General features: G+C 35.6%; 1 protein-coding gene and 1 pseudogene across 4 annotated transcripts; one reads left to right on the top strand and one right to left on the bottom strand.

Moving 5' to 3' along the window:
- Nucleotides 1-1,048: 1,048 nt before the first annotated feature.
- LOC147550923 (tetraspanin-18-like) lies at nt 1,049-3,899 on the bottom strand (annotated as a pseudogene). The gene is made up of 6 exons (XR_015238286.1): nt 3,451-3,899; nt 2,528-2,627; nt 2,235-2,315; nt 2,041-2,145; nt 1,477-1,683; nt 1,049-1,375 (listed from the first exon to the last, which is right to left on the bottom strand). The product of XR_015238286.1 is annotated as a tetraspanin-18-like (transcript).
- Nucleotides 3,900-8,480: 4,581 nt separating this feature from the next.
- CLASP (CLIP-associated protein) lies at nt 8,481-19,352 on the top strand. Of its 3 annotated transcripts, none has more exons than XM_086670013.1 (21): nt 8,481-9,217; nt 10,001-10,156; nt 10,369-10,431; nt 10,961-11,029; nt 11,187-11,352; nt 11,728-11,889; nt 12,332-12,429; nt 13,792-13,866; nt 13,945-14,013; nt 14,092-14,177; nt 14,269-14,386; nt 14,601-14,699; nt 14,786-15,137; nt 15,417-17,245; nt 17,429-17,530; nt 17,714-17,818; nt 17,905-17,979; nt 18,063-18,131; nt 18,423-18,491; nt 18,651-18,752; nt 18,855-19,352. In XM_086670013.1, exons 1-21 carry the CDS (start codon nt 8,885-8,887, stop codon nt 19,014-19,016), a joined length of 4,359 nt encoding a protein of 1,452 aa, XP_086526139.1. In that variant the 5' UTR covers nt 8,481-8,884; the 3' UTR covers nt 19,017-19,352. The 3 variants fall into 3 exon arrangements, 2 of the variants coding, with proteins under 2 accessions (XP_086526139.1, XP_086526140.1); XR_015237890.1 differs by having other exon boundaries at nt 8,612-9,217; nt 18,423-18,605; nt 18,690-18,752; XM_086670014.1 differs by having other exon boundaries at nt 8,612-9,217; nt 18,690-18,752.
- Nucleotides 19,353-19,647: the final 295 nt, after the last annotated feature.

Below are 19,647 nucleotides of genomic sequence, written 5' to 3'. Positions count from 1 at the left end.
TCAAATGGAATAGATTTTTTTTTCTCAAATATCAATATGCTTTCCAAAGAAGACTAAGAACCCCACTACCAAGGATTTGACCCAATGATACCACCCAAACAAATGAAATTTCTCCCATGTGGGACATTCAACATTCCTTTATATGGTTATTTCAAGCCCTATACAACTATTTTTTATATATCGTTCTATGGATAGTTGGATCCTTATACAACTGCTTTATATTAGAGTCTATTATATCATTCTCCTACTTACAACTTTTAATGCCCGGCTACCTTAAGGAAAGGTAATTCTATTTCGACAAGCCGAGTACAGTCGAGAGAAAAACAACCCTCGTGGTGGGGCTTTTGCTTTGTAGACCGTGCAATGAGCAGATAAAAGTACGAAAAAGGTGATATAGATAATTGAACTTTGAAAACCCGATTTTTTTCAGTACGCATATTGTCTGGCAAATTTTTTTACTTTATAATTGTGTTCTCTCTTTGTTGCTTTTTTTTTTGTTAAGGTGTTCGGATCAAATTAATAAACCAAAGTGTTATTACAGTACATAGAAATAAGAAAGAAAGGTATTTTATGCCAAGATTCAGATTTATTCTTCTTTCTTGCTCGCTTCGCAAGCTTGTCAGCTGGCATATTAAATTTCCGGTTTATGTAGTTAAATTTCACTCTATTAAACTGATTTTTGCTATCGTGGATTTTCTTGAGATGAACTTGAGATTGCCAATGAACTTCATGCTTGGGATTCTGGATGTGGCTAATTAGATTAATGTTATCACTCTCAAATCTTCTTTTCATTTTGGAAACCTTTTTCTGGAAAATCCGAAGGAAAAAAGTTCCCTATCATTTGTATAGGATTTAAAAATGATGTGATTTTGGGTTGCCTTTAATTGAGTCATGTAAAACCCAAAAGTGATCTTGAACTCTTCTTAGGACTCTATTATCAATGTGAAATTTTATAGGCCCTATCTGACCAAAGGGATTTGGTGTGTATGTACTTATTCTAATTACCAAATACCCAATATTGGTCTCCAATCTTCATTAAGATAAGAACTGAGACCAGACGATTTCACATTTATAAATGGACATGAATTATCATACAATGACTATATTAATACGATCCAGTTCGTTCGTTAACGAATCTATTTAACACATTTTATCCACCCATACACTTACAAAACCTAGCTTCTTCTTCTTCCCGAATCAGGAAATGCAAGAATAAAGATTGAAAACAGCCGAACGAGAACTCCGAAAGCTTACTCTATCAGACCTGCATACACTATCAATAGAACATTTTGTTCGGTCGTCACTGCTTGTTGTACTCACAGTTGCATTCAAATCCAACAAATTATACTTTAGCTTCTTCTGAATACAAACCATACTGGAGCAGAAAAAAATCTGATTTCAGAATCGTAAACGCAAAATCCAATCATTACTATATTTTGAACTCAAAGGTAACTGAGCATACCTCAAATATCATACCTTGTCTCTAATTCTATTGCTCCATATATCAGAATGAGTTTTGCCGTCTATTGAGGTCGAAGCAAAACTGTGGCTTAGTTGAGGATTTAGAAGTGGCTGCCGAGTTCTACCCCTAATAACTTTGTAATCTTCATCACTTTCATAGTCTTCAGGATCTCTCGTAGAAACTAACCCTCTTAGAAGCAGTGCTAGTAGTAAAGAGAGAGCCTGGTGTATGAAAGCCATATATTATAAGCAATATACGAGGTGTACTGAATAATTTCGATGTCCTTCGTAAACAAGAGACTTAATAATTTATTCTGTATGGATACAATGTTTTCGTTGTCATTGCATTCTTATCCAAACTCCCAAGTTCCCAACTTGGGGCTGATTCAAGGATTTTATCCCATCACGGAGGACTACTAGGATTGAATTTGAAAGTTAACAAAGGTGTGGTCTGTACTTTGTAGCGTCATACAACATTAGTGCATAACCAAGAGGTCAGAGTGTTATATAAAAAAAGACGAAATGGCTTCTTAGGTTTCTAAATGACTCGATATCCTTGGTATAAGAGAAAAGAAGTACCTGAATTATGACCACAACAATTCCGACCCACTTGCATACATCTATATTTTCCTCAATAAATGATCGAAGGCTATCCAGTTCTCCAGTCGGATCAATTGGGAGTTCCTGCAGTAGAAATGCACAATCAAAATCCATACCCTGCGATAAATCCTCTAAAAGAAGTCGGAAATTGAGCAGTCGTTGTATGAACTAACCTTTTCCCACCGTTTGTCAAGCACAAGAAAAGCCACCATAGAAGCTTCGATTAACAGAAATATTGTATTAAGTATAGAGTACTGATGCCATTAAGAGGTTAAGGAAAGAGATCTAAACAATTACAATATACTGTATATTTGTATGGATGACGTACAAATTCATTAAAATCACCATCTCTAACCCAAACATGTTTATTTCATTTCAACTTTTCCGAGTTTGTATACGAAACCATTTGAGTTACCAATATGATAAATAGAAATACAAAAAATGAAGCACTCCGAAAGTAGGATACAAAGCATAGGCAACAGCCATTGATTGCTTCAGTTGCAACATGACCAATGAAAGTAATTGAACATATCAGAATCCCAACTCCCATAAGTGTGTAGATGAACCTGTCATAACAACAATCACAAATCAATACATAAAAAATCATACACATTCTTGCTATCAACATTACTCGACTGTAGGCCCACCCTGTAACATCCCAAGCCTAAGCAGTTATCAATGTCGTCCCCGCTTTTGACACCCAGGCCCGCGTTCAGCAGGTACAAGGTTTTGCTTCTAGCGAAGGCTCCACGAGCCCACCCGAAAGACAAAGACATTGGCAAAGAGTCACAGATACATGACTCGCTCTACCCATTAGAGTACGCGACGACACCGTGGGGCCCTTCACAGGTTTGATTTTGTCCTCACTTAGCCACCACCCACCGTGATGTGAGATTTTGTTCTACACCTGGAGGCCTCGACACTTACTAAGCTTTAGCAGGCACCTAAGGCCCAGGCTCCGGATACTCTCTCAAGCAATGTGGGATTATCTCACACCAATACGCCTCTTGGATGTAATGAAACTACAAACTAGCAATACATCATAAGCTAAGTCAACAGGCAACAAGTTGCCCCTATCATATCCTCACCATTAAGAGTAATTTCGATATCATGTCATAATTGCTCAGAATGGCAGATAACCAGGAATATAATCTTATAACAACAGTAATTAGAAGAAGATAAACATCCAGAGATATTCTTCCCTAACTCTTTAGGTGAATGTACCAAATCTAAAACAACCAAAATCATAAACAGAAAGCAGAAAATGAAACCCACCAAAGAAATTGATTGACAAAGCAAATAATATAAAAAAAAATTAAAAAAAAAGTAGAATGACAACAATTATCAAACAAAAACCCTAATGAACAAACAATTGAAACTCTAACTAACCATGGATTAGGAAGGTTGTTCAACCCAAATTGAAATTCATCATCCAGACCAGAAACGAGTCCAACTGCGAGCTTCCAATGAAGATTGTGATTCAATTGAGCCCTAACTGTATCCACATTGTCAGAATTCATCGTCAAAAGAACAGCTGAGGATTGAGGAGACGGAGCCATAGGTGGACGAATATGATTATGATTGTTCCATCGATTTAAAATCCATACTGAGTAAATTATTATTGAAACTCCAATAAAAGTTTGAAGGAAATTTAAGAACTTTAAATGAAATGCTAGACAACATTGGCACCAATCGGCCATAGTTTTGTGCTGACTGATTCACGGATTAAATTCGAAACCCTAATAAATGATCACAAACTCTTCGATCTCATTCTCTCTCTCTCTCTCTCCCTCTTCGAGAAATTGAGAGATACAGAGGTATTAAACCCTGTGAAAAGAGCAAAAAGGTTGAACCTTTTTCAAGAAATTTGGTAATAGTGAGTTGCCACTTGCCACTCTCTGGAGGGGTCACAAATTTCAGACTGCCCCTAACATGAGCGTTGTGGATATTGTTCAGGATTTAGACACTTGGGTCCAAGCCCACAAGATTCGCGAAGGACTATCATAGTCCCCACCCTCAGCTACGAGCCGTCTTCGACTCTAGTATCAGTGTGACACCCCAAACCTAAGCAGTTCATATTTTTTTCGTTTTAGATATTCACATTTAAGCTCACGAGTACGGGATTATATTATTGATTATTAAGTCGAACCAATCATGTCTTGGAATAGCTTGGTATACAAGGCCGGCCCTGACTTTTCGGTGGCCCGAAGCGAGGTCTGAAAATGTGGCCCCTTCTATCAAATTGCAAAACGTATAAATGTACTACATGAAAATCGTAAGTACCGCAAAATATTTTCATCATATTTATATATAACAAAATAGTTTTTTTGATAATTACAATCAATGAAATTTTGGTCTTCTTAAATTTTTCGATGCAAAGTTACTAATAATTGTCGAATAATCAAGACTGTCAGTCATATCCTTCTCAATAGATAATATAGCAAACCCGTTCAACATTTCTTGCGACATAGTAGATCGAATATAAGACTTAATCAACTTCAACTTAGAAAAACTTCTTTTTGCAGAGGCAAACTGATATCGTTAACATAATTCTATAAGAAACTAATGTGTTCGGGTAACAACCTTTCAGATCTTTCAAAAAATCTAGCACTTCAATTGGTCTTTTGACCTCATTTGGTAAAAGACGCTTCAACACTTTCAGTTCAGAAAATAAGACTAGTCTGTCTATGTCATATGATTCATTATGCTTGAAAAAGGTTTCAAGGCGACCACGTAAATCTCTCAAATCACTATCATCTTCTGAGTTTAACTTTTTAAACATAAAACAAAATATTTTTTTGCGCTTTTGAAATTGAACAACTTACAACAACAAAACAATAGACTTTGTTTCTAGAAATTGAATAAACAGTCTGGTTTGGCACTTTAGCTTGAAGAAAGGAAAGGATATTGAGATTTCAAGATTTGGAAATTTAAAAAACATTTTTGTTTCATTAGTCAAACAAACTGTTGGGTCCACCATTCATTTAAAGATCATCAAATTTGGTGGCCCTTTTTTACTTAACATTTGTTAAATGAGGCCCTTATAATTTTCTTAGAGAGTTGGACTTCTTATATATTTTGTAAAGAAATTAGCGTCTTGGTGGCCCCTAAAAGCCGGTGGCCCGAAGCGATGCTTTGTTCGCTTTGGCCCAGGGCCACCCCTGTTGGTATACCAAAATGGACAATGAATTATATTCTGATTCAAAATTGAAATCGCAAACCCACCCTCCCAATTTGGTCGCGTGTAAATAATAATAAGGTATCATCATTGCTAGCCCCTATAGACTATATTATAGAAACTGTAATCAAAAGCGATCCTTGTAACATACATAGTTTGAGTATTGCAAGTGTTAAATTTAGACTTTAAAACAATCTTTTTTTTATCACATTCTGATTTGTCTTATTAGCAGATATACATACATTGATACAAATATTTGTTCGAAATCTTCAGGTAACCCAACAAATTTCACCTAGAGCTTATTCATATTTCAGATTCCCGTCTAAAAAAATTCAAAATATGATAGATGAGGCCATCAAGATGAGAATTGAAATTCTCCTCCTTGCTCATCACAATATAGTGATAGACGATACTTGGTAACTTTTATACTATTTAAATAAAAGAAAGATCAAATATTTTCTTTTCTAACAATGGTGTGAACTACTCCATTAAACTAGTGACCTATTCGAAAAAAACAGTACACATAATAGTACTTATCTTTACCTTCTTTTAGAGAGTTCATTACTAAAATCCGCTTCTATAGAATTTATAGTTTATTTGCTTAAAATACCTCTAAAATTATGTTGGGGACCTAGACATAGAACCTAATTTTGCTCTCATCGAAATTATAGAGATACCATTTCAAAATATGATCACTAAATAATTTTTGTGAATGGCTTTTGTATGTCTAAACGGGAAAAGGTTAAAAAAATTTTCGTATGGGTATATGGTTGTGCCTACCTAAATTAAATTATTCAAGTATGATAAAAAAAAATTGTGTATGGATTAAGGATGTACCAAATAAAAATCTTTAGCATGCAAAAATTGTTATAATATGGGTTATTAGTTAAAGTACTCATGTGACAACTAAAGTTTGAAAATATTTGTTTAAATTATAGAGTTTCAAATACTAGTTTTGAACTACATAATTTTTATTAAATTTTTCGGCGTATATTTGATATACACTATTGTATTATTAGACACAGACAAAGTTCATGAAGAAATATATCTATATATAAAACAATCAATTCTAATATATTTTTGTAAGAATTATTATAATCATTAGGTATCACCTTACTCAGTATTCTTTTCTTTTTTATCTTTCTAATTGTCTCATTCAATTACTTCATATTTTATGAAATTATTATAATGGGTAGGTATAGTTATGTTTGCTTATATTCATCTTTAGTTGCCCTACTCAAAGCGTGAATTACAATTAAAGATCAAGTAATCATGTTTGTCCATTGAGTCATGGGACAAATCATACAATAACACAAAATAGTGTTTATCTTTTAGTGCTTTTAACTATTTTGTCTCAACTCTAATTAGATTTTAATCTACCTATCAAATCATGTTTTGTGAGGGTTATCATCAACACCAATTATATATATAATCTCAATTATTGAGAATAAACCAATATAGATAACTACACAAATATCAACTTCTCCGGTACTATCTTTCTTCATGTTCTTTTTGGAATAGTCGAATTAAAGATTAACATCAATTTATGTCTCTAATACAAAAAATGATTTTGAATTCTTAGTGGGAAATTTAAGAGGTAAATTTTATTTTTTGTTGTTGGATCTTTTATATGAAATTCAAAATTCACTGAGATACGTGTATGATAAATTAGAATCTTATATATTATTTTTTGTGTTAACAATAACTTATATAAAGTTCTAATAACCAAACCCACAAATAACACTTTCTTTTTTTGTTGTTGAGAATCACAAATAACACTTCATAAGGCAAAGAACAATGTATGGACTCTAGTCTATTATCAGATGAATTCATGGTTAGTGGTCACTAGTTAGAAAGACATTCTACAAGAGATATACCTGCCTGTAAATTAAGAGTTCAACCAGGGGCAAAACTTAGGTCCTGAATCTGAATTCTTTACAACTCATAGTACTTGAAATTAACTTTAACATAACATTTCCAGCCACATTATATACTTTCCATGTCAACAGATGAAATTATATAATGAAAAAGGTGAAAAAGCTTGTTATTGTATTTCATGTCCCTTCCCATATAAAAGTGCGGTTGTCTAACAAGGGCACGACCCCATTTTATTTCCACTTTTATTGTTTATTTTTCATTTTTTCGAAAATTAGACTACGGTCTACGTTAGTCGTTACAAGGCATAGATGCATCATGGAGATGTAATGAACACGATGACCGTCTAATTTTTGTTAATTTTTGAAAGTGGGTGAGATTACTTCTGATTACAACATTATGTGTCTGCCACATGATAAATAAGATTCTCTAAATATATATATTTAGATATGATGGAAGTAAGTGGGGTTAAAAGATGATCAGTAACTTTTTTTTTTTCTGTAACAAGTGAAATTCATTGTCAACAAAAAAAAAAACGAAATTCATTGCCAATAACACAAAAAAAAAAAACGAAGTTCATCGTCAACTAATTACCCTTATATCACATGTGACATGTCCTTGGTTATTTTTACTACTATTGTAATTGTTTCAGATACTAAGAATATAACAATGTTATTCGCGAGGATTATACGTAAAATGTGCATAAAGTATACCAACAAGAATGAGATGAGAATGTACTATAGACATAATCTTTTGAGACGCAAATACACAAGTATTCGCCTCATATACTTGGTTTTCAGTTTCTCCGCGAATGAAATCATATATAGAATAACAGAGTGATTAATACCTCCCAAGTTTGACTATATAATTTGACAACATATTTGTTTTACAACACAAAAAGATACATGCAATGAAAAAACACTCGTTCTACCTCACATGACCAAGTTTGTAAACATTTATATTCAACCGAGAGAACATGATTTTCCAACTATTTGAACTTGATTTACTCGACTCAAATGAATCAAAATTAGCTATTCAAACGTGACAAAGACTACAAAACAAATATTATGAGTCAGAAATCACGAATCCGATATTATCAGTCATACACAAACAAATCTTCCCTAATCATTATATAGTCCATTCAAACATCCCATTAGATTTTTAGATTTGACTTACAAAGAAAACAATAGACTACCTCAATAGAACAATGAGCAATGGCACACTTTTTTTTTTTTGTTGAAACAGCAATGCCACACTATTTTTTGATGAGAAACAGCAATGCCACACTATTGAAAATTGAAATGTGATATTTTGTGGTAATTCCAGAGTATAAAAATGTGAAGTCTTAACAAAAAAAAAAAAAAAGAGTATAAAAATGTGAAGAGACGAAAAGACTCTCATTAAAGTGAAAAAGGTCAAAAAGCAACAGATATTAAGTGGCATAATTCCGTAAATTACTTGTTGTTTAGGGGTTATCTGGTAATTACACCAATCGGAAGTAGAGTAGTTTATATCATCGCCTCCGTCAATATAGCAATGTTTCTTCGACCAAACTTTCACTTCTCACTTACCACACTCACTGTACTCTCTCTCTCTCTCTCTCTATACTTTCCCTCTCTAGTCTCTCTCTCATCAACTTCTTTCATCTCCCTTTTCTCTAATCTTCTATTCTTCTTCAACTTTTCGTCGACTCAAATCCACAAATCTAGGGCAGATCTGAGCATTCCTAAACCAGATCCGTTGAAAATTAATTAAGAGCCTTCACGGAAAATGGAAGAGGCATTAGAAATGGCGAAATCGAAGGACACTAAAGAGAGAATGGCAGGAGTTGAAAGACTTCATCAACTTTTAGAAGCTTCTAGAAAAAGCATGAATTCGTCTGAAGTTACTTCTCTTGTTGATTGTTGTTTAGATCTCTTAAAAGATAATAATTTTAGGGTTTCTCAGGGTTCTTTACAAGCTTTAGCGTTTGCTGCTGTACTTTCTGGTGAACATTTGAAATTGCATTTTAATGCACTTGTTCCGGCTGTTGTTGAGAGATTAGGTGATGGAAAACAACCTGTTCGTGATGCCGCTCGTCGGTTATTGCTCACTCTCATGGAGGTAATTCTATTTCTTAAGTTTTGATTATTGAATGTAATTAAATTCACTAATTCCCAATTCCTAAACGATTTTGATCGTAGAAATGAATTCAATTTTCGACTGAAACTAGTAATTGGGTATTTGATGTTATTTTTATTGATTATAATCGACATCTTGTGCATTTTTTTGGGTGAAAAGCTTAATTTTCTTTCTTCACATTTACTGTGTATTTCGTATTTCATATGAGCAATTTGCTACCCTGTTATGATAAGTCATCTATTTGCACCTTATTCGTATTTCTTACATGGCTAGGCATTGTTTTACCTAGTTGCTTTGCGGTGGTTAGCCTGTTTCCAAGTCAATTGTGTGGTTGTTGTATCTCTTGCGGCTTGCCGAGTTTACCCTTAAGATAATCATAAGCACGGACTAGAAACGGAAACACTTAGCTCTTCCACGTGGTGGTGCGAGTTATTGGGATCAAACTTCCAATGGGGAGAAATCTTAAGGTGCTTGCCTCATAAGGTTGGCTTGTAGTCTCCTATTTGCCGCATGAGCGAGAGTTTATAGTGCTTTACTCTATTTGACTCTTACCGTCTATTTATAAATCCCCATATCATAGAAAAGCATCAGCGTTAAGAGAATAAAGTTTCTACAAGAAACAAGTCGATTGTTGTGAAATTTTGTTAATATGAAAGTCAAACCTTATCTGCTCTCGTGTTTGATTTTCCCAAGACTGGGGATATTTGGTTCATTGTCTGTAAACAGAGGAAAACAATTTGTAATCGACATTTTTGCGTGATGCAGGTTTCTTCACCAACGATAATTGTTGAAAGAGCTGGGTCTTACGGGTGGACACACAAAAGTTGGAGAGTTCGTGAAGAGTTTGCAAGGACTGTCACATCCGCGATTGGTCTTTTTGCGTCTACTGAGCTTCCTCTTCAAAGGGTTATCCTTCCTCCGGTATGTCAGCTGCTCATTTTGTAAAGTCTCGTAATAAAATTTGGACTTACATGATTTATACACAAAGTGGAGTCAAACAGGCATACTTTCTCCGTAAATGATTGTTCGGAACTATTATTATTAATATTAATATATTAAGAAAATATATAGTTCGATCATTTTTGTAGAACTAGAAAAATGTTGATTTGTCTTTCTATTTTTTGCATCATCAGATTTTGCAGATGTTGAATGACTCAAATCATGGTGTAAGGGAGGCAGCTGTATCGTGTATCGAGGTTAGTGAGTGAGTTTCTTTATGAATTGAACAACTTAACTGTACATGATGCTTGATGATAAGGAGTCGGGCTCGTTTTTTTTTCATGAATCGGGTAGGCCCGTCTCCTATCTGGTCTCATCAGGATGACACTCATGAGGCCGAGCTTTTAAGAGAAAACCTTGTTTCTTTACCAATTGTTCTTAGTTTTTTACTCAAAACTATGAATATCAGCTCAAAGAGTTACTCGTTGCAATTTCTGAGTGGCTGTGTGACTGAAGTGAACTTGTTGCCAGAACAATCTTTCCATAAGAAGATTTTACTTGCATTGGGGCGTACTGTTGTCTGAAAGGTTAAATGATTGTTTGTACGATTTTGTGGTACTTGTTCTCTTCTTTGTAGATCCTATTTATTGGTTCCAGACTTCTAGTCTTGTCCTATCTTATGAATTCTCACTCTGGTCAGTGCTTTAAGACGGTTCGTGGTTTCTCTACTTGCTTTTGTAATTTATGGTACCCGTTGATAAGCAAATCTGTTTTTTTCCTCCCCAGGAGATGTATACGCAGGTTGGGCCTCAATTTCGTGAAGAATTGCAACGTTATCATCTTCCAACATTTATGGTACTACTCCCTTTTTTGTTCCCTGTGCTCTTCGTATAATGGTCTTGACATGTAGCTCTTTAATGTTTAGGAGTTCTTGTCAACCCAGGTTCCTCGGCCTAATGTAGGAATCTTTCTTTTTCAATAGTCATTAATTCTTCATTACTTCTACACGCAGGTTAAGGATATTAATGCCAGACTGGAGAAAATTGAACCTAAGACTCGTAGTTCAGATGGACATGCAGGACGGTTTACTTCTGGAGAAACAAAGTCTGCCAGTCATAACCAGAAGAAAAGCAGTCCTAAGGCTAAGAGTTCAACTCGTGAAATATCTCTCTCTGGAGGTTTGCATGTTTATTAACTGAATATCTGAAAAGTCATTACTAGTGGCAATCCAACCATATAATAACTCTAGTTTGTTCTCTTAGTTTATTTTGGTTAAATGTTTTGGAGTTTGTAGTCTTTTTCTGATGGGTGAAATCAAATTTCTTTGTCACATTTTCTATCTGTTTCACTTATTGTGTTTGCTATGGTTCTTATACATGTGGATCTTTTATACATGTCATATATTTCGTTTTTTGGTGTCGTTACTTGTAAATTGTCTTTAAAGTTTAGTTACTGGTATTGGTTGATTTGTTCAATTTTATGCATTAAGCTTGTGATTTATCAACCGCGTATATTCTTGAGGTTCTTAGCTCTTTCTCTCTTGTGAGGTGCAGGAGAAAGTGATGTGGCGGAAAAACCTGTCGATCCTATTAAAGTCTACTCTGAGAAGGAATTAACTAGAGAATTTGAAAAGATCGCATCTACACTTGTACCAGAGAAGGATTGGTCTGTCCGGATAGCTGCCATGCAAAGAGTTGAAGGCCTCGTGTTTGGAGGTTTGTTTGTACTTAATATTTCTTGATATTTGGATAAAAAAAACGGAACACATTCTCTTCAACACCATTTTTTTGCTCTCAATTTTTGTATTGTTTCTTTTCTTTTATCTAAGAAGATATCTATGACTATATTCGTAGAAGTAAAACTCATCTAGCAAATTGCAGAACCCAAAAACGGCTTGAGCGGTTTTGACTCTTGAGACTTTTTCTGTATGTCATTGCTTTTTTGAAATTTTTATTTTCATTTCTTTCTCAGATTTTCTTTTTCTCGTTTATTTTTGTTTAAAACTATATCGCTTGTTTAAGCTTGTTCTGTAATATTTCTATCCATTTTGGTTCGTAGTGTGAAGTAGGTTTCAACTATAACTGTAGTGGCTAAGATTTACACATCATCTTGTCTTGGAGATATACCTACTATTACCTTATTTTCTTGTCATACCAGGTGCCACTGATTATCCATCTTTTCTTTCGCTTTTGAAGCAACTTGTTCAGCCACTATGCACACAACTATCCGATCGCCGTTCTAGCATAGTGAAGCAGGTATCTTACACTCATTTTGACATGCAGTTATGGTAATTTATACTTGAGGTGTCTTTTTTTTCCTCTTTGTGGTTGTTGGATTTACACGTACTGGTAAGAATACTCAAGCGTTGTAATTTTTGTCAATGTCCTTTGTCAGACAGTTCTTTTACGTTCATTTGTGAATATTTTACTTGTTGGGGCAATGGAACATTTTCATGTTCATATTGCAGTTTTTTCTCTGCTAGAAAATGTTAGAAGGTGAAGGTGATTGTGCTTCTGAAGCTCATTTGGATATACATTCCTTTTCCTTGTAAGAAAATGGTATTGTGGTTAGCCTCCAAAATTAGGTGGTTTTTAGATAACATGGTGACTGAATTTGCTAAAAGTGCCCAGAGTATCCTCTGTCCAATAGCTTTAAGACTGTAAAATTTCAGAAAGCATATTTTTCTCTATTGAGGGTTTCATCATACCATTAGATGTTGCAGGGGCATTTTAATCTTAAAGATGTTCTCTCTCGTTATGGTTATTGTCAAAATCTTTGTTATCTTCTTGTTTCCACTTGGTTTTTCTTGAACTTGGGATTGTTTGTACTTTCTTTACCTCGTTTCATCCATAAAATTTCGTTTCCTATATGGTGTACATTTTGCTCTGTAGTTGGACATTCTGGCACGACACTCTCTCCCTATTGCAGCATATGGTTTGACCTAATGATACTAACTTTATGTTCTACTAATTATGTCACATACCTCCAGTTGTGCTGTTCTTCTCTATGTTTTTCTGCCCCTTTTTATAACAAATGCTAGAACCTAAAGAATTTAGCAAGTGTTTTTAGTTTCATCTGCTTCGCTTAGTACCTCACTCTTGCAGCTTATTTAGGGGCTCAATTTTAAGGCTTATTTGCTAATTGACTTAAACCGAAAAGGTTTATTTCCAACTCAAGTCTATTACCAATTTACCAGGCTCTGTTGTGCTGTTGGCCTTTGCGGGAGCCTAGATGCACATACTCACGTCGGGTTGGCTCAATCTGGGATTCTGGTTGATCTGAACCCTCCCTCTGCTACTAATACGTTATTCTGAGAGGAGTAATGATGTCGATTTATACTCTTTATGAAATTGCCAATATTTGTTCATTAGGTGATTTGTCCTTGTAAACATAGTTCTATTATTTCAATATGAAAAGTAGTAGCTGACAAACCTGCTTGTTTGTTAACAAGAACCAATAGGTGTTCTGAGTACTAACTCAGCAAATTTTATTATGATGTGCATTTGTTGATCATTGTGTAATTTTCGTCTCATTTGTCTATGCTATTGCATTAGCATTTAGGTCTTGATGGACTATAGTTATAATTTATCGTCCTGCTAAATGGTTTTCTTTTGTAGGCTTGCCATCTATTAAGCTTGTTATCTAAGGAGCTTCTTGGTGATTTTGAGGCTTGTGCTGAGTTGTTTATTCCAGTAAGTTGATCGGCTTTGGCGTCAAATGTTGTACTTTAGTATTTTGGTATTTTCTGACTTATGGTAATAACGTTTCAGGTCCTTTTCAAGCTTGTTGTGATAACTGTACTTGTGATTGCTGAGTCAGCTGATAATTGCATCAAGACGGTACTCAAGATTACATCATATTCTTTCTTGGTTGGTTTTTAAATATTGTTCTCTAAACGTATCTTGTTGGAACTTTAGATGTTGCGTAACTGCAAAGTTGCACGTGTACTTCCTCGAATAGCTGATTCTGCGAAAAATGACCGCAACGCTGTCCTCCGTGCCAGGTGAGAGTGGGACCTTTGTCAGATGGGAACATTATTTTGTTCGTTTCATTTTTTTTACTGAATATCTCCCTTTATGGCATTATTTTTTTAGGTGCATCGAGTACGCACTTTTGATACTAGAGTATTGGGCTGATGCACCGGAAATACAACGGTCAGCTGATCTTTATGAAGATCTTATAAAATGCTGTGTGGCAGATGCGATGAGTGAGGTATTATGAGTTATTAGTAGGGTGGATAACTGGAAATAATTTTTGAGTTGTTAAGGAAATAATTTTGTCCAAAAATTTTGCAGTATCTCGTTTCATTATTAAGCTTTAAGTCTTTAAGTGCTTTATATATTGTTTAAACCCATATACTACTGACGTTTTGGTTATAGTTAATCATCATTCATCTACTAAATAATAAATTACTGAATATCTACAGGTGCGCTCAACTGCAAGGACCTGTTATCGAATGTTCACGAAAACTTGGCCAGAACGATCTAGACGTTTATTTTCATCTTTTGATGCCGTAATTCAAAGGGTACGTGTTTTCTTTTGTTTGAGTTCGATCTCTGATGATACTTATTTTGACGAAACAAATTCTCAATTATTCCCGAATGTTGATAGATAATAAATGAGGAGGATGGCGGTGGGCACAGACGACATGCTTCTCCTTCATTGCGTGAAAGGGTCGTTCCACTGTCACGTGTTTCATCTCAAACTCCTGCCTCAGCTGGATACGGAACTTCGGCAATCGTTGCAATGGATAGGACTGCATCTTCAACCCCTGGAGTATCGGTTTCTTCTGGTCTGCTTCTATCACAAACAAATTCACTTGGAAAAGGTACCGATCGGAGCCTCGAGAGTGTTCTTCAAGCAAGCAAACAGAAAGTTACGGCCATTGAGAGCATGCTGAGAGGTCTAGAAATGTCAGACAAAAACAATTCATCATCTCTGCGGTCGACTAGCTTGGATCTAGGTATTTATTAAACAGCTCATTGACTATCAATCTAAGCACAAAAGCAGTGCATGTTTTATTGAGCAGTAATTGGTGATCAATCCTATAGCTAAATAGACCAATCATGGATCTAGGTATTTATTAAACAGCTCATTGACTATTAATTTAAGCACAAAAGCAGTGCATGTTTTATTGAGCAGTAATTGGTGACCAATCCTATAGCTAAATAGACCAATCATTATTTGTTACTGGCTAAGCCTTTCTTTTCTTTTTCTCTTTTTCTTGTTGCCCCTAGTGCAGGAGTTGACCCTCCATCAGCTCGTGATCCACCATTTCCTCCTGCTGTTTCTGCTTCAAATCATCTCACAAATCCAGCATTGGTAGATTCTTCTGGGTCCACTATTTCAAAGGGTAGTGGTCGAAATGGAGGTTCAATTATGTCTGATCTCTATAACTCCCAGACTCGTGCCTCCAATCCTCATACATTTTCTTACCTCAGTAATTCAACAACAACTGGGCATCTGTCGTCGCTATATACAACGAGTAGAACTTCCGAAAGGCAACATGGAGGAGGTTCTTATGAAGACAGTACTGATAACAGGGCAGCTAGGCGATATATGACCTCACACATTGACAAGTCCTACCTAGACTCTCCCTATAAAGACACAAATTTTAGGGACTCTCATAATAGTTATGTTCCCAATTTTCAGAGGCCACTTTTGAGAAAACACTCTACTGCGCGGGTCTCTTCTAACAGCAGAAATAGTTACGACGATAGTCAGTTGGCCCTTGGTGAAATGTCAGGCTATGCTGCTGGTCCAACATCTCTTAACGATGCCTTGACAGAGGGTTTAAGTCCTACTTCTGATTGGTGTGCTAGAGTTGCTGCTTTCAATTTCCTGAGGACTTTACTACAACAAGGTCCAAGGGGTATCCAGGAAGTCACACAAAGTTTTGAGAAGGTTATGAAATTGTTTTTCCAGCACTTGGATGACCCTCACCATAAAGTTGCACAAGCAGCTCTTTCAACACTAGCAGAGATTATTCCAGCTTGTAGGAAGCCTTTTGAAAGCTACATGGAAAGGATTCTACCCCATGTGTTTTCACGGTTAATAGATCCGAAGGAGTTAGTTCGGCAGCCCTGCTCAACAACTTTGGAAATTGTGAGCAAAACTTATGGAGTTGATTCTCTATTACCTGCTTTGCTCCGTTCATTGGATGAACAGAGGTCACCAAAAGCTAAGTTGGCTGTTATTGAGTATGCTATCAAATCGTTTAATAAACACTCAGTCAATTCGGAAAGTTATGGGAATAGTGGTATACTAAAATTGTGGCTCGCTAAGTTGGCACCTCTTGTCCACGATAAAAATACGAAACTGAAGGAAGTAGCTATTACGTGTATTATATCGGTTTATTCCCACTTTGATTCAACTTCGGTTCTGAATTTTATTTTGAGTTTATCTGTTGAGGAACAAAATTCCATTAGACGAGCACTTAAGCAGTACACCCCTCGTATAGAGGTTGACCTCATGAATTTTGTGCAAAGCAAGAAAGAGAGACAACGGTCTAAATCCTTCTATGACCAGTCAGATGCTGTTGGAACTTCTTCGGAAGAAGGATATACAGGGGTATCAAATAGAAGTCACTATTTTGGAAGGTATTCAGCTGGTTCCGTTGAAAGTGATGGTGTTAGGAAATGGACTTCGAACAATGAATCACCCAAGACTACAAATTCCATTGGTCTAGTTGCTTCTCATGAAACTCATGGGAACTTTTATCGCAATCTTGATACTGTTTCTAATTCTGGTATTCTCACTTCCAAGAGCTTGGATCTGACTACCTCTAAGAGCCTGGATCTGAACTACCATGCTAACACCGATGTTGAAAATAAGGTATCCTTGACAAACCAACCTGAAAATGAGGATCATGACATGGGTTTGGAGAGTTCGTTATCAACTCCACGTCTAGATATGAATGGACGAATGTCCTTGGATCATGGAAGAATGACTGAGTTGAACATTGCTAATGAAAGTTCTCCAAATATGAATCGTAGCAACGAGAAACTTTCACCTGTTAAAGTCAACCCTTCTCCCGATTACGGGCCTAGTATTCCTCAGATTCTTAACCAGGTATATCCCAATACTAGCATCTTACTTTCATGGAAGATAACTTCTATTAACAACTCTAAAAAATAGAATTAAATGAAACTTACCAGACGCTACTATTACTTGTCCTATTCTGCCAATATTGGTCCTAGCTAACCTCATTTGTCAGCTCTGTTCTTATAAAAACTTAATCGGATTATTTTGTAGATTTGTAATGGAAATGAAGGGAGCGCAAGTGTAGGCAAACGTGAAGCACTTCAGCAGTTGCTTGAAGTTTCTATGGTTAATGATCTCTCCATCTGGGCGAAGGTGTGATGGTTTCTCATTAAGCTAGTTCCCCAGTGCTTCTTCTAATTTTTCATCGAAGTGTCAACCCTAGATTAAATTCATTTTTTCGCTAGGACATGATATGTTGTTTGAGTAGGCAGTATTTTGAAATGTTTTGCTGGAGATAAAATAGTTAACTAATAAACTTCAGTTATATGTCTGCAGTACTTCAATCAGATTTTGACAGTTGTTCTTGAAGTACTCGACGATCCGGATTCGTCAATCCGGGAGCTTGCCCTTTCTTTGATAGTGGAAATGCTTAATAATCAGGTTATTAAAAAACATAGAATTCTTTGTTATATTTTATTGTCTTATTCTTTCATAGTCGGAAACTCACTAAGTTGTCTTGCTTCCAGAAAGACTCCATGGAAGATTCTGTTGAGATCGTAATCGAGAAACTGCTTCATGTGACCAATGACTCTGTTGTAAAGGTATCTTACTTTTTCTGGGTTACGATTACTATTTAGTCTTTATAGTTTCACGAGTTTCTTATTGACTTTGGTTCTGTCACCAGGTTTCTAGTGAAGCGGAGCAGTGTTTGACTATCGTGTTATCTCAATATGATCCGTTTAGATGTTTGAGTGTACGTTAAGAAGTTAATTTCATATGTCAAATCTTCAATATTTTTCACTATGATGTTGTTTGTCTGAATCTGACTCGTTTGAGTCAAATGGAACCCAAACCAAAAAATCAAATCAGTCATTCGGATGTGTTAGACGAAAGCAAATGATATTGAAATAACCGACTCGAGTGAACTCAGACCTCGAGTCAGATTTTGGTTCTCACTTGCAGAAAAAAGATACACTTCATAAATGATAAATCTGCTATTCAGCATTGCCAAATCTCTCAACTCTTTTCCTTATTCCCTCTGCAGGTTATTGTTCCCTTATTAGTCAGTGAAGATGAGAAAACTCTTGTCACTTGCATCAACTGTTTGACTAAGGTATTATCTTGTTAACCTTTCATTTTATTCACGCACTCTCGTTTTCTCATTCTGAAAAACGGCAATTGAAATTTGATTTTGATACGAGGACATCGCTGTATGATATATTGATTGGTAAGACTGACACCTCTCTCTCTCTCTCTCTCTCTCTCTATCCAGCTTGTGGGTCGTCTCTCACAAAATGAACTAATGTCTCAGATACCTTCATTTCTTCCTGCCATTTTTGATGCATTTGGAAACCAGAGTGCTGATGTTCGAAAGGTAAGAATTTTTCTTGTGTGTCTGAAACTTGTTATTGTTGTTGTCAATAACCATTTATTCTAGCTTTCCTTTCTGACTGTTATGATTTGCTGGTATCTGCAGACTGTTGTTTTCTGTTTGGTGGATATCTATATAATGCTAGGAAAGGCATTCTTGCCATACCTGGAAGGTCTTAACAGTACACAATTGAGATTGGTGACAATTTACGCGAACCGTATTTCACAGGCCAGGTCAGGCACCACGATTGATGCTAACCATGGTTAGGTAGATGGCTACTTGAGCATGGAGAAGGGGAACAGATGTTGTTTAGGTGGTGTTGTTGGAGTGTTATTGGGGTGTTATCTATTTATATGTATGTTTTGTAAATTTGTGTGAAATGTTGTCAATTTATATTGTGTGGTTTGGTTTTTGTTTGTTGTTTGAGGAAAATGGAAGTTATAAGCATATGTTTGTGAGAGAGAGAGATGAGCCCATTTTAGAGAGTTTGTGAGAGTTAAGAGTCAATTGATATGTTGAGTTTGGGATGAATAAGAAAAGATTATGATTTCTAATGTATTTCCATGTACCAAATTTTGGAATGTGATTATCGCGTTCTAAACATGAAGGCTAGTATTTGTTTTACTTATGTGGGATCCAACACTCAAGACAAAAATGACTCTGATTGGATTTTTGTAATTAAGATGCCTCATCTTTAATTGGTACTAGTTGGAGTTGCTAATTATGTATAGTTGTGTGAAATGTGGTAATAGAATTTATGGGTTTTTTGGCCCTTTGGGCTGGTACGAAATATTTCTGACTTTATTGTCGAAATGAGACTGTTAAGATATTGATACATCATGAAGATGACAAATCTATTACAATATTTACTTTATTTATAATTTAAATTATATGAGAT

The sequence above is a fragment of the Eschscholzia californica genome, unplaced genomic scaffold (assembly GCF_041429995.1).
Source record: "Eschscholzia californica isolate CP2 unplaced genomic scaffold, dmEscCali1.0.p SCAF_3, whole genome shotgun sequence".
In the NCBI taxonomy this organism is placed as follows: domain Eukaryota; kingdom Viridiplantae; phylum Streptophyta; class Magnoliopsida; order Ranunculales; family Papaveraceae; genus Eschscholzia; species Eschscholzia californica.
This window is presented reverse-complemented; position numbering and strand designations above follow the sequence as displayed.